Source organism: Paroedura picta, chromosome 5 (genome assembly GCF_049243985.1).
Source record: "Paroedura picta isolate Pp20150507F chromosome 5, Ppicta_v3.0, whole genome shotgun sequence".
Lineage (NCBI taxonomy): Eukaryota > Metazoa > Chordata > Lepidosauria > Squamata > Gekkonidae > Paroedura > Paroedura picta.
Window position 1 is genome coordinate 76,456,242 of NC_135373.1, and position 13,373 is coordinate 76,469,614.

The 13,373-nt window shown below is 40.9% G+C and overlaps 1 protein-coding gene across 6 annotated transcripts in view; it reads right to left on the reverse strand.

Moving 5' to 3' along the window:
• Positions 1 to 1,868: 1,868 nt before the first annotated feature.
• ADAMTS20 (ADAM metallopeptidase with thrombospondin type 1 motif 20) overlaps positions 1,869 to 13,373 on the reverse strand; it is a 96,613-nt gene continuing 85,108 nt past the window's right edge. For all 6 annotated transcript variants that reach the window (XM_077338601.1, XM_077338602.1, XM_077338600.1 and 3 more), the window contains 5 exons: positions 12,994 to 13,088; positions 11,971 to 12,104; positions 9,044 to 9,135; positions 7,150 to 7,254; positions 1,869 to 4,536 (listed from right to left, as the gene is read on the reverse strand). In XM_077338601.1, the coding sequence (XP_077194716.1) occupies positions 4,447 to 4,536; positions 7,150 to 7,254; positions 9,044 to 9,135; positions 11,971 to 12,104; positions 12,994 to 13,088 (516 nt within the window). In that variant the 3' untranslated portion in view covers positions 1,869 to 4,446. The remainder of the gene's footprint in view (positions 4,537 to 7,149; positions 7,255 to 9,043; positions 9,136 to 11,970; positions 12,105 to 12,993; positions 13,089 to 13,373) is intronic.

Sequence of the window (13,373 nt, forward strand, 5' to 3'; positions counted from 1 at the left end):
CCTTAAGTAGCGATCCCCAACCTGTGGGCCGCAGACCACATGTGGTCCGTCGACTAATTGGAGGTGGGCCGCGAAAGACGCCTTCTCCCCCCCCCCCCGGCCCTTTACTTCATCCCCCCCGGCCCTTTACAACACACTTCGGGTGTCATTGTCTCCCATCACTCCCAGATGGGACTATCTCGTTGCAGAGAAACAAGCTCAGGGTTCCCATTGATTTGTCATTGTCATGAGTTAAAATTTCCATGAAAATAAAATGTTCCTTATGTTCATTGTTGTGGCGTGTCTGTATCTTATTTTGAAGGGATGTTTAAACATTACCATAGCGATCAGAGAGTGCTAGGGCAGTGGTTGAGAGTAGAGGAGTAAACTACCCCCCCCCCACCGGGCCTCAGTAAAAGGCGTTGAGTGGTCCCCGGTGAGTGGTCCCCGGCGTTGAGCGGTCCCCGGTGATAAAAAGGTTGGGGACCACTGCCCTTAAGTATTTAAGATGAACAACCCTACCCACACTAACTTGGCAGTAGGTACCAATGAACACATAGGCAAACATGCTTAAGATGACACTGCATCCTTTAATAAAGAGACATGTGGCAGAGCAAGCTAGGTTGAAGAAACATTGAGTCCAGTAGCACCTTTAAGTTGAATAAAATATTGTTCAAGGCAGAAGCTTTCATGTTCCGGCTCGCTGCATTAGATACAGAAAAAAAGGATTCATTTTGAAATTTACCATCAAATTTGCCATGAATGAAGCTGAACCCTTCCATTATTTTGTTGCTTCAGAGGGAAGCAAAAATACCCTTTAAGGAAAGCCATCATTGTTTAAGGAAACAGTGATCCTGTAAACAAATGCCGGGGCAGGATTTGTCCCCCCCCCCCTCACCAGCACTTGAGCAATACTACTTGCAATGTAGCCATTACTAACTGCTGGAACAGAGAGCAGAGCAGGGAAGGAAAAGGAGACAGCAGCACCCGAAGGAAGAAACTTGCTTGTGCGAGACTTCCAGGCTTCTAGTAAAATCTGGCATGTGAATAGCCAACTTGTGGTTGTTGTTATTAGTCCCCAGGACCCCACAAATCATGCTACTAAGCAGTCAGGAGCAAATTGTGCACATTTGAGGAAATGAAATCTCCAGCACACACAGCAACAAGGAGGCCTAGAATCCTTTGCTCCCCCCACCTTAACTTCCAACCAGAAGCTGTAAAGCAGGGCAGGCTGTTTTGTCCTGTATCTGTCACTGTAGAAATTAGCTTGGAGAGGGCTGAAGCCCTGTGGCTTCTTTCATCTTCCTCCTCTTGGCATTGGGAGGTAAATGGGGGGGAGGTGATGTGGGGTGCCCTGAAAGCATGGGACCAATAGCATAGCATGTGCTACGTTGTTAAACTGGTGCTGCTGCCTAGTCTGAAAAGCAAACTATTCATAAAACTGGAACCCCCCTGAATCTCAAAACCTTCTCTCATCTCTGTTACCCAAAGGATTTGAAAAACAAAGGGCATTTTAATTTAAGTATGTATGTTTCCCAGTCATGTAATTTGTAAATTAATAGAAATATTGGGGGGGGGGGGCAAATGAAGAAAAAATATCTGCACACAACTAGATTGGAAACTGCCGGGGACTGCTTGACTCATATGCTCCTTGAAAAAATAAGCCCTTGTGTCACACTTTAAGTAATATTACACAGGTTTTGTTTTACAGAGATTACCTCTGTAAAATGTTAACTGAAAGATTTGTCCAGCATAACTCAGAACTATTTATAGAATAGAATCGTATAGCTTGCAAATTCAAAACATGCTGCTAGGCATATGCCCTTATGTACCCTTTTCCTGGAGCATTTTAGTGATGAAATGAATAAAATAAGATACTCGAGCAATGATTATATAGCATATTTATTTATTATTGCATAAAGATTTTATAACTTATAACATTTGGATTGCAAATGTAAACATTTCTAGGGAAAGATGTTACAGTTCTCATGTTCAAACTAGTATAAGGCACATAGTGCAAAAATACTTTTTCTGATACAGAGGTCACAAAACTGTTAATTGATTGTGTTAGCTAAAAGGCATTTGCTCAAAATCAACTGGTATGAACTAACTTATAATTCAAATATCTTTATGGGTAATATTATAATATAGCTGCCATCTCATCTACCAATACTTGGCTGGCAGTTAACTAGTATTTGGTTTCATAATTTATGGTACAATGCACAGCCATACATGTGAGTAGAAGCTTTGTCCTTGACTTTATTGGAATGAAGCTTGCACCCTTAGCTGGTATTGGTAGATATCCCAAGGAAAAGTACATGTTTCTTCTATATAGCATGTCATACATTTTGAATATCTGAGAGCTTGTTTTGAAACAGGTTTTTTAAAAATTGTTTCATATTTTCTAGGTTTTGGGTAATCCAAAATGACTAATGCATCAACTAGACCAGGGGTCACCAACATGGTGCTCACTCATAACTTTCCCCACCCATCAAATGTTTTAGGAAGTGGGTAAGGTTTCTGCCCAGCAGGTCTTCTGAGGGGCCACTGGAGATCTGACTGGCTGTGCAAATAAAAATAATGTTTTAGCAGCAGCTGTCCTCACAGGGCTGGCTTTACTCCCTTTCTCTCCTCTTTCCAAATGTATTTTTAAAAAACAACTCCTCTTTTACTCTGCACTTTGGCTTCATCTGCGTGTGGCTACGCCTCCTGCAGCAGACATTTGAGGCTGCCTGTGCCTCCCATGGGGACCACTTTGTGGTTGTGCCCCAAACTCTACATCATAATTCCAAAGGTGCCCATAGGTTCACAAACATTGGGGGCTCCTCACCTAGACACTTCTGAAAAAGTCAAAAAAATAATATTGAACATTTCAGGGCAGATTACAGCTGACCCTCTGAAAAAAATTAAATGTATTTATTCTTGTCTCCAGTCCAGAATTCTGTATATACAAGAACTCCCACTGATTACCATGGAGTACTAGGCAGCCAAAGTAGATCTCATTGAAGCCAATGGTTTTATTTCAATTTCTTACAGAGTATTTTTGTTGAGGCTTCATAGATGCAGCAGAGCCATATCATGTTTACATTAACATCCAGTTAGCAATATCTGTGTTTTGGTTATTTGGGCCATGTTTATAGACATCTAACATATATACAATAGAGTAAAAAAAAACTATAGCATACACATTTCAATGTTTTTTAAAGTATATGTTTGGTAAGAGGTAGGATTTTCTAACATTAGGTACCAAAAACGATGCTTTCTGTACACATAACAAAAGCCAGTACTGATATATACCATGTATCAAGGAAGTTACTGAAGCTGAAGTGAGCTGCTTCCATTTAAGCACCAGTAAGATCAAACTCACCATACCACCAGAGTATTTAACTGCTACATGAACTGTATCAGCAGAAAGTATATTAATTATGCACCAGTTTTATGTAGATTTGGGGACCAAAAATCATCCATTACAGGGGAACATGTACCCCATTTCACTCAGTAGTATTATAAACAATTCTACAAGAAGCCATACAAGACTTTTTGCCATCCTGTGTCACAGACCTCTTTCTAGCATTACCTTTCTAGCACTGCTGCCTCACATACCACAAGAGCAGGCTACATGCAATCCTCTCATTATTCACAATTGCTGACTGGTGTGAATAAGGCAACACATGTATTTTCAAGCTTCACTACATGCCAACATCATTTTTAAAAAAATATGTATTTCTGATTGTGCATTCCAAGGCTGGAAAATATATGTGTTGTCCTAGTCCTAGAAAATGGAGACAACATGTAGTAGTAAGAGGCTCATGCACAGGGCATCTTCCGATACATGAAGTAACAGCACCAAAAATGTGCCTCTGCGAGACAGGGTTGCTCTTGTACAAATAAAGACTAATCATTGTGCACAGTAGCAACCAAATGCAGCTACCAAATGACAGAAGACTTGACAGGGACTGCAACTAGTTCTGGTTCCCTGAAAGGTATACCAGTGCACTAAAGGTATTGGAAATATGATTGGTTCTTGTCACCCTTTCCGGTTGTGGACAAACACGTAAAAACCTAAATGTGCACTTACCATCTTAAGGAGATAGTAAATCCTAGGAGTGAGGACTCCTGTAGTCTCACAGAGGTTTTATGGGGAGTTGGTCATCCTAACAGCAGCACAATACTTGTGCATAGCCAGCAGCACTCAATAGTGCCACAGTGGGTGGCTACCTGGTCCACCTGCATGGTGGAAGTGGCCAGAGGCAAGACAGTGAATTACTGCCTCTACAAAGACCTGATGGTTTAGTATTATGGTTTATGCACATGCTTCAAATAGATGTGGTTGAAATGGTTTGAATCATTTTAATTACTCCAATGAAGGATGAGGAATTCTTAATAAATAAACATGACAAACATTAAAGGTCTGACAGCACCTACAGAGTGATCTCTGCAGGACTGTCTTCATTGATTTCTTCATTCTTATTGTATTTGAAGAGGGAGACCAGTGCCTGCATTAGGAACACATTTACCACAGAATCCTCCACATCTTCCAAATATTTTAGCATCATCCTACAAAGTTGAAAACACAAAATAATGGGAATTATTTTAGTTAGAAACCACAGTCATGTAAAAAAAATAGCCCAAAATAGTCCAAATGTAATAAGGCATGCACAATGCTTGGAGCTCTTTAGAAAGAGGGATTCATATATGATCATAGTACCTGTTCCACTATATATTGCTGGTAACACCTTGGAGGAGGAGTGTGTGTCATGGCTTAAGTGCCACACTTAACACCCACCCAGGGTGGCTGTCCCACTCCTGAGTGCCTCCTCCTCCAATCAGCTTGCCTGTCTGTCCAGCAGCCAACCAATCGTCTTCCATCCACCACCTTTGACCACCACCTCCTCCTTCCACTTCCCTCCAATGCTTGAAGAGTACCAATCCCTGCTGTGTGAGAGCTGCCCCTGCCAGTGAGTACCCTGCAGCCTGCAGCCTTTCCAGGTCCCGGGGGGGGGGGATGGAGAGGCCATCCACAGAGTTCTTCCACCACCACCCCAATCTAGCACCTATTATATTCTTGAATGCAACGGGCTTTGCCCCTAGTTAACAATAATAATGGAAGTTAGGATTACTTATTTGTATATATTTCTCACATTGCTCCCCAGTGGGGACCCAAAGTGGCTTATGAAATTCTCCTTTCACCATTTTCTTTTCCCAACAACACCTATTAAAAGACCACTTTCACTAGTTCTATATGCCCAGAAGTTGTGTTTGTTAATATATTTCATGGAAGTTGACTACTTAACTTGAAGAAAACGTTTAAAATCTCTATGATGACATTCTTTTGTACCCAGTACAAAGGAGTACAGGGAATGGTCCTTTCACAGATGCACTTCTTTTTCTTAGCCCACATTTCCTCAGTTCTTAAATACTACATTTCCTTCAGAGCTCTCCTAAATTCAGCTGGGCCTGGGCTAAATTCCTAGCACCTTGGCTAGGAATGCTTCTTTCCTCAGAAGACCATTCCCTCACTAGGTACCAATGTTTGGACTTCTTTTTCCAAAACTCCTTCTAAGCCTTCCCCTTATTTGTTCTCCAGAGCTGTATTTAGAACACAACTGATCTACACTGAATCCAGATTTTTTCCCTCTCCTGCTTGAGTGTCTTTCATTTGACTGACTTGCCTGAATCTTCTTTCAAACTGGCTCCAATCTGACTAACCCCCCCTCCCCATCACTCTTGCCCTGACACTTCTTAGCCTCTCAGTCCAATATACTGACTCTGTCTGGCGTTAACCCTTTATGGGCTGGGGTCTGCATAAAAAGAAACCAATCTTGTACTTATAATTTTTATTTATTATTTGATTGGGGTGGTTTGTACAGCATTTAAAACCATGCAAAATTTACATTGTCCATAATATAACAACAAAACAATACAATTCAGTATAAAATCATAGACCAGTCAAACCAACTAGAATCTGTTAAAGCTTCTGGCATCCTGCCCGCTAACTGCTTCTCCCATGCAGGGGCCCAGTAAAGTCCTTTTCCTGGGTTGTCTTTTATCCTTCATTCTGAGTCCCATCATATCTCCCTGGTCATGCTGAAGCCCTCAGGTATTTATGGTAATGTATAAAAGATGAAATAATTTCAATTGCACAAAGCCACCATTATGTAGATACTTTTCCAACCCACTTTTTCTGGTGACAAAAATATTTCCATACCTACGACAAAGAACTAATTTTTGATCGTAACCAGAAAAAAATCCAGTTCTGAATTATTCTTTATAATATAGTTTAGAATAAACATGACTACATAAGAGTAAATCATAAAAAAATCTTTACCATTGGGAAAAAAATTATGCCCCGAGTAAGGACTTGAAGAGCATAATGCATAGTAAAAGAGACCATGTAAAAATTCTACTCTAACTTCTATGTCTGTCTAATTTCTGGAAAATGTCCATATGTTCCATATAAACCACCAGCAAGCTATCTCCCACAATAATCATTGCTCTTTTCTATATGGGTTAAGAGGATTCTGATATCTAGTATACATGATCTGCTTCCCTATGAATTCACTGATAACCTGCTGTCTGAGGAGATGACTTTGCACATGACACAGGACTATGAAGAGAAAATGTGCAATTGAAGATTCATTGGCAGTGCATGAAAGGCCTGGGAACTTTGGAAATTTAAGAAAAAGACAAGCAAATCAAGGTCATCTATTCTCCATTAGCTGAAACACAGCTCCAAATCCATACTGGAAGGACAGGATAGAAAAATGAAGATGTATTTGTAAAACAAGATTTCTTTATGAAGTCTCCTTCCTGAGTTGGGTGGCTCAGCCCAATCTCATCAGACCTCAGCTGCTAAGCAGGGTCCGGCCCAGGCTAATATTTGAATGGGAGACCACGAAAGAAGTCCAGGGTGGCTACTCAGAAGCAGGAAAACCTCCCCTGGATGACTCTTGCCTTGAAAACTCTATGCGGTTGCCATAAATTAGATGTGACTTGACAACACTTCCTATTGTCACCTTCATTTCCTTTAGACTTTCCACTTACTCTGCTTAAAAAAAAATGTTTCCTTGCTGGCGTGGCATCCTGTGTTTTGCTCTGGATGGTTCCCTGTTCTTAGTGAGAATTGCTATTCAATCTGAGCATAAATCATTGATGAAAGAAATTACTTACTTGAGATTTATGTATCTGAACTGTGGCATAATTTCCCTGAGCAATCCATTTTGCAGTAGAAGATAGCTTCAGTCCAGTGCCTGCCAAATTAATCCCAAACTGCCCCTTTTCAAGTGGAGGGAAACAAAAGGATATAGATCAGCTTCAGAACATGAAAGTTAAACATATTTCACAACATAAAAGGTAGTGTCACAGGCATGGAGACAGATGGGAATTGTACTTGTTCAGAGTGCAAGAGGCATTGCTGCTTATCCTTATACATTTCTAGCTCCACTCTTTTTTCATGTCAGCTAGTCAAACAGGTTTTGTAGATTTGTACATAATTTTGCAAACCCTGTTTTCCAGAGGCAGTCATGGGATAAGAGCATTAATGGGATAAATCTGTCATACCATCTTTAATGCTCAGGTGGGTAGGAGTATTATCTTGACCCCAAGCTAAAATATAATTGCTGAAGGTAAGCTATGGGATCAGAAGAGGGCAGTATTGCACTATGAAACTGGAGATGTAAAGTGGCTAGAGACCATCCAACAGAAAGAAGAATGAAAGCAGGAATTTCAGGAACAAACAGGAATATATTCTCAAGGAATTTTTGTATTCATATTTTTCATACACTAGTACGACTCTCATAATTCCCCTAGTTCCTTTGACAAGCATGATAAATGCAACGTGAATATTTACAGCGAATGGTCAGCCAATCTTGTAAATGAGAAATCAAATCACTAAATTCAGCAAATCATTAATAACTTGAGGAGATAAAAATAATGTCAAAATCAGTTGTTAGAGAAGCAGAAATAAAACTAATTGGGAATAAGAAAATTAATACACATTTTACAAAACAAGTAAAAATATGAAAGGATTTATGGGTTAGAATTTCATTCCCCCCCCCCTGTATATCCTCCCCCACTATCTTCTTTCCCTAGATGAGGGTCCTTCCAACTCCATGATTCTATTATTCTTCTGGCAACTGCAATATTTTTTCCTTTTCCCCTGCTTCCTCCTCTTTCCCACCAACCAGCCGATCCTTTATCTACTCCCCCATCTTCACCTATATTTACTCCTTTTTAACTCCATATATATCTCACCTTGTTCTATAATGGGGATCCCAAAGCTGTTTACATAAATCTCCTCTCCTTTATTTTAAACTCAAAACAACCCTATGAAGAGAGTGTGAGTGACCCAGGTTCACTCAGTAAGCTTCTATGACAGAGTAGGAGTTTGAATATGAGTCTTCCAAGTGCTAGTGTGAAACTCTAACTAATACACCACACTGACTTTTTGGGGTGCTTGCTGTTCAATAGGAACAAATACAAAGGCCTGCTAGTAGTTATTGCTGAGCATGGCCTCAAAGGCCACAACAGACCTGGACAGGGCCCTGCCCTGCCTTTTACCTTTTACTGTCAGAAACCAAGTCTTGAAAGTTGCCAATATTGTTTTGGTTGCCGTACAAACTGCCACAATGTAAAGGTCATTTTTCATAGGTACAGAAGCTGCTTGTATTATTTGGAAGGTTAACCCACCCCCTTCCAATTAATTTATTTTGGGGGGGGGTCTCACATTTTTCTGCCATACTAAAGCATCCACAGATAGGACCATACTGAGTATAAGATGTACAGTATTTACTGGCGTATAAGACTACTTTCCCCCCTGAAAAACATGCCTCCAAGTGGGGGGGTCGTCCTATACGCCAGGTGCACTTCAGTTGGGATAGACGTAGCTGCCCATAGTGGCCCATAGTACTGTAATGTAATGAAACAAACTCCATATTTTGAGTGGAAATGTTGGGGGGTCATCTTATATGCCCAGTCGTCTTATACGCCGGCAAATACGATATTAATATTTAATACACCAAGTTCTTAAAAGTACATGAACCCTAACGCAGTTTATCCCATTTACCTGTGGACATTTTGCAGCACTATAGCAGTCTCCAGCTGTGGCAAATGGAACAGGTTTCCCCAGTATTGTGTGGGCATACCGGAAATCAGTAGCTAGAAAGCAAGACCAATATTACCAGAAAATAAGTTACATTAATTTTAATACATTTATTTACTTAATTTATATCTCACCTTTCTCTCTAATGGAGACCCAAAGTGGTTTCCATTGTTCTCCTCTCCTCCACTTTTTCTTCACACCAATCCTATGAGGTAGGCTAGGCTGAGGGTATATGACTGGCCCATTCCACCCAGAGTATCCATGGTAGAGTAGGGATTTGAGCCTGGGTCTCCCAGATCCTAGTCTGAAATCTAACCACTACACTACACTGTATCTCCTGGAATATAATAGAACATAAAACACAAACACTATGGAATTGATGTAGAGGTCTATATGCCCAGAGACCTGCTGTTTCCTAAAAGAGAAACATATCACATACACAGGCCAGTTTCCAATTCTGCATGCAGATCATTCCTTCCCAGCAACCATAGAGGGTGAGGGCATATACTCAGACATGGAACTGCAGCTTCTATATTTCTATGTCCTTCAGTTTTCCTCACATTGCTTAGGTTGACACAATTAGGGATGGGAAATGCAGTTTGGTTTGTCGTATGTTCTGTTAATGGACCATCACAAACATGGGGGGGGGAAATTAATTAACTGGCTTAGTTTGTGATGTGCTAGAATGCTATACCCCCCCCCCCAGTGTGCTAGAGATACCATACTGGGAATCTCCAACTGACTCTATTTTCTCACAAATCCTGATGAGGATTGAACGTGGGGGGTCCAAAGTTATGGCTCCTTAAAGTAGATGACCTTAGGAAAGTGCTATCTGAGAAAATGACAAGAGGAGATTCATGAATGTATAGAACAAACCCTGTGAGGCTACAGGCATTAAACTAACAGAAGACATACTCTGATCCTCATCTACAAGCCATCCAAATTATGTGTAGAATGGATTAAGGGGGTTCATGTTATGACTCCTCAAAGAAAGAGCCCCCAGTAAAGTGATATGGGTTCAAAAAGTATATAGACCCTTGCAAGCTACACACACCAAACACCCAGGGAACCTCACCATGGCACTCACTCCTCTACAGTCTCTCCAAAATGGAGGGTGGATTACACTTCTGGGGCCCCAATTATGTCATCTCATTCATGACTATCCTGCATGGGGAAGAAGAACTCAGCATCAGCTCTAGTGACTGGCTGATCCTGTCCCAATGGTGTGTGTCCTCAAGCCCTTCCAAAACACCGCTTATGTGCTCTGCACCCAAGCAGCCAGCAGGGAGCAAGTCATTCCCCTGATCTGAGGGGTGGACCAAGTGCTCTCTTCCAAGGGTCAGGGCCTTGGCAGAGAGGTTGCAGAGAGGCATCACCACCAGGTTGCATCTTCTCTGCAAGCAAGGGGAACATAAACTACCCTGTATGTGTGGCCCCAGGATAAAAGGCAGCATTGCTCATGCAATGAAAGTATGATTTTGCAAAAAAAGAGGTGCAGAGGCTAAAGGCCAACAGACATGGCCAGAGAGAACAGCAGGTGGAAGAGGTTGGGAGTGTGGGAAGAGGAACCAATGCCTCTGCCTCAAAGAACCCAACCAGGGTGAAGCCTCATTGCTAGTTGTCTGTAGTGAACTGGGAGGTCAGCAGTGGTGGGGATGCCAGGAATGCAAAGATTTGGCAGAGGTGATGGTGAGAGAGTACTTTGCCAAATCTCCTGAACACCCGAACCCATGCTAGGGAGAGAAGTTCACAGGAAGATATAAAATGTAGGTCCTCAGTCAAGGCACTCATTATGAGCAGAGAGACAGGGTGGCTCAGAGCCCTGAATCTACCTCAATCCCAGCATGAGAGAGGTAGAAAATGTGGGTCCTCTCCCAAGGCACCCAATAGTTAAGCTCCACTGCTTGGCAAGAGCAGAAAGATGGGGTGGCTCAGAGCTCTAAATTCTTCTTACACTCAAATCCCAGCAGGGAAGACGTGTCCACAATCAGAAACTATGAATGTGCTCTGCTTTTAACATGTTCCCTGTCTCTAACAGAGGAAGGGCTACAGAGCTGAAATGATATATAGCATTCTGATTCCATAGAGTAGAATGGGAACTCTAGCCAGCCAGCAGTCCCTGTTAAGCTTTGGAGGGCTCCTATTGGTATTTCCAAGGCTGGATAATCCCCCCCCACACACACACAGAGAGAGCTCTATTCTGCTTCTCCGCACTTCTAAATGGGCAGAAGTGAAAATGACCAATTCAAGCCCAGCCAGTTCATTTCAGGACTTTCAGCTCATTTGGTTTTGGGGATTCAGTTTAGGAGCACCCTGAATGGAACTGGAATTTTCATATTTATACCCATCCCTCCTTGGGAATATCTACCTCCATTCTTTGCTTGCAGGCAAGATCCAAAGTCTTTTCAGAACTGGTTATAGAGGTCATACTTAATATTCACTAGACCATGCCCTCTCCCTCTCCGTGACTGTTGATCATGGGTCTTGTGCTAGGTGCATTTCAATAACATTTATTTTGCTAGACTTATGGAAAGCATGACATCATCAGTAGTCTTATGATGAGTTCACATGTGTGTGACCCCTCCTTAGAAACAGCAACACTCATCACAGATCCAGCAACACAGATAAGGTCTCCATATGGGAAGAGTGAGAGGAGGAAATTGGCAAAAATCATGCTCACACATCAGCCAAGGTGCAGTTCCACTACTGTAAAACTGCATAGCTGGTGGAATTTCACTTTTGGATCCAACCTTTTCTTTTTCAGTGGAAAAGGTAAGGTAAAATATCTTAAAATGGCAATACTAGACATTAAAATTTTACTACTAAGAGTTAGTTAATCATGGCAAAATATAGTTTTTTATGAAATTCAAACTACTATATTAAAGACTCACTTTTAATTTCCAAAGAATTGAGATCAAGTCTTATTTTCCTATAAATAGTGTAGCCAGCTGCGGGATAGTCATTTCTGCATGTACAGTCTTGCCGCCTACTTCCATTAAAAGGACACTCAAATGGATTTTGAAGTCTGCAAATAAATATGCATTAAGTTGTTGTCCCCCCCAGTATATTAGGTGGCATACTGTATTGTACAACCAACACAACTAAACAAGAGGCAAAATCCATCCAAGTTAAACACTTTTTAAGTCATATTGATTTCAATAAAGAGATATGCAAGTACATTTTAATTCTCTTCTTAAAAATAAATGGAATTTAAAAATACTATGTCTTGATAATGTTTAGCACATAGAACCTCTGCAGGCATAAGTTAGGAATGAACAGAACCAAGTGGTTCCATTCCACAGAGTTCTAGAGTAGCTTCATCATATCTTCAGAATGGGGTACAGAAATCAAAAGAGTTTCACAATTTTCTTAATGCAAATTGCTGGCCTTTTAGAACATGGTTGGTCTAAAGAATATGAGGTGCAGCCACTTATGATGGCCACTTACATGACCCGGAGTATCTCATATCAACAACAGGTTGAGAAACTATCCATAAGGAAAATACAATCCCTTAACCAGTTAACTAACTCTCAAATATAGCTAAACATTGGTTTTATTATTCATGCACTGGTCCTGACAGGAAGCACCAGGCTCTTATGCACACCAACAATGCTTTCATTAAAAGCTGTAGAAGTCAATAAGTACTGATTTCCCCAATAACTACATGAATTATTACACAAGTATCAATTACTTAGAAGATAAAGTAATAAATGTTCACTCTCATACATACTCTGTAAGATTCATTTTTGCTATAATAGATTAACATGGTGACTCCTCTGTAAAGCCAGCTTGTGAATCTGAGGTCGAGAGTGCAGAACTACACATATGTATTTTGCATTGGCATATACAATTTTGTTATTAGCTTATCAGATCAACACATTCACTGATTTATCTCTTGAAACAAGTAAGAGTACCGATATCCATATATTTCTGAAAAGTTATCCTCTTGCCCTTTCACCAGTGTCAAATATTCTTTGGGATTCTGAAGCCGCATGTCTGAACAATAGATCTACAAAATAAATTCAACAGCAACAGTTTAAGTTTAGCCAAGCAAGACATTGTTCAATAGCAATTCTTCAGACAAACACATTAAAATAAAAGAGTCTAGTAGCACCTTAAAGACAAACAAGATTTGTGGTAGGGTATGAACTTCCATGAGTCAATTCTCACTTCTTCACAATGTATTTGAAGAAATGACCAGTGGCTCTTACTGAGCCACCAATTTTAATCTTTAAGGTGCTACAAGGCTCTTGCTCTTTTCTACTGCTGCAAACAGACAAACACAGCTGCCCAT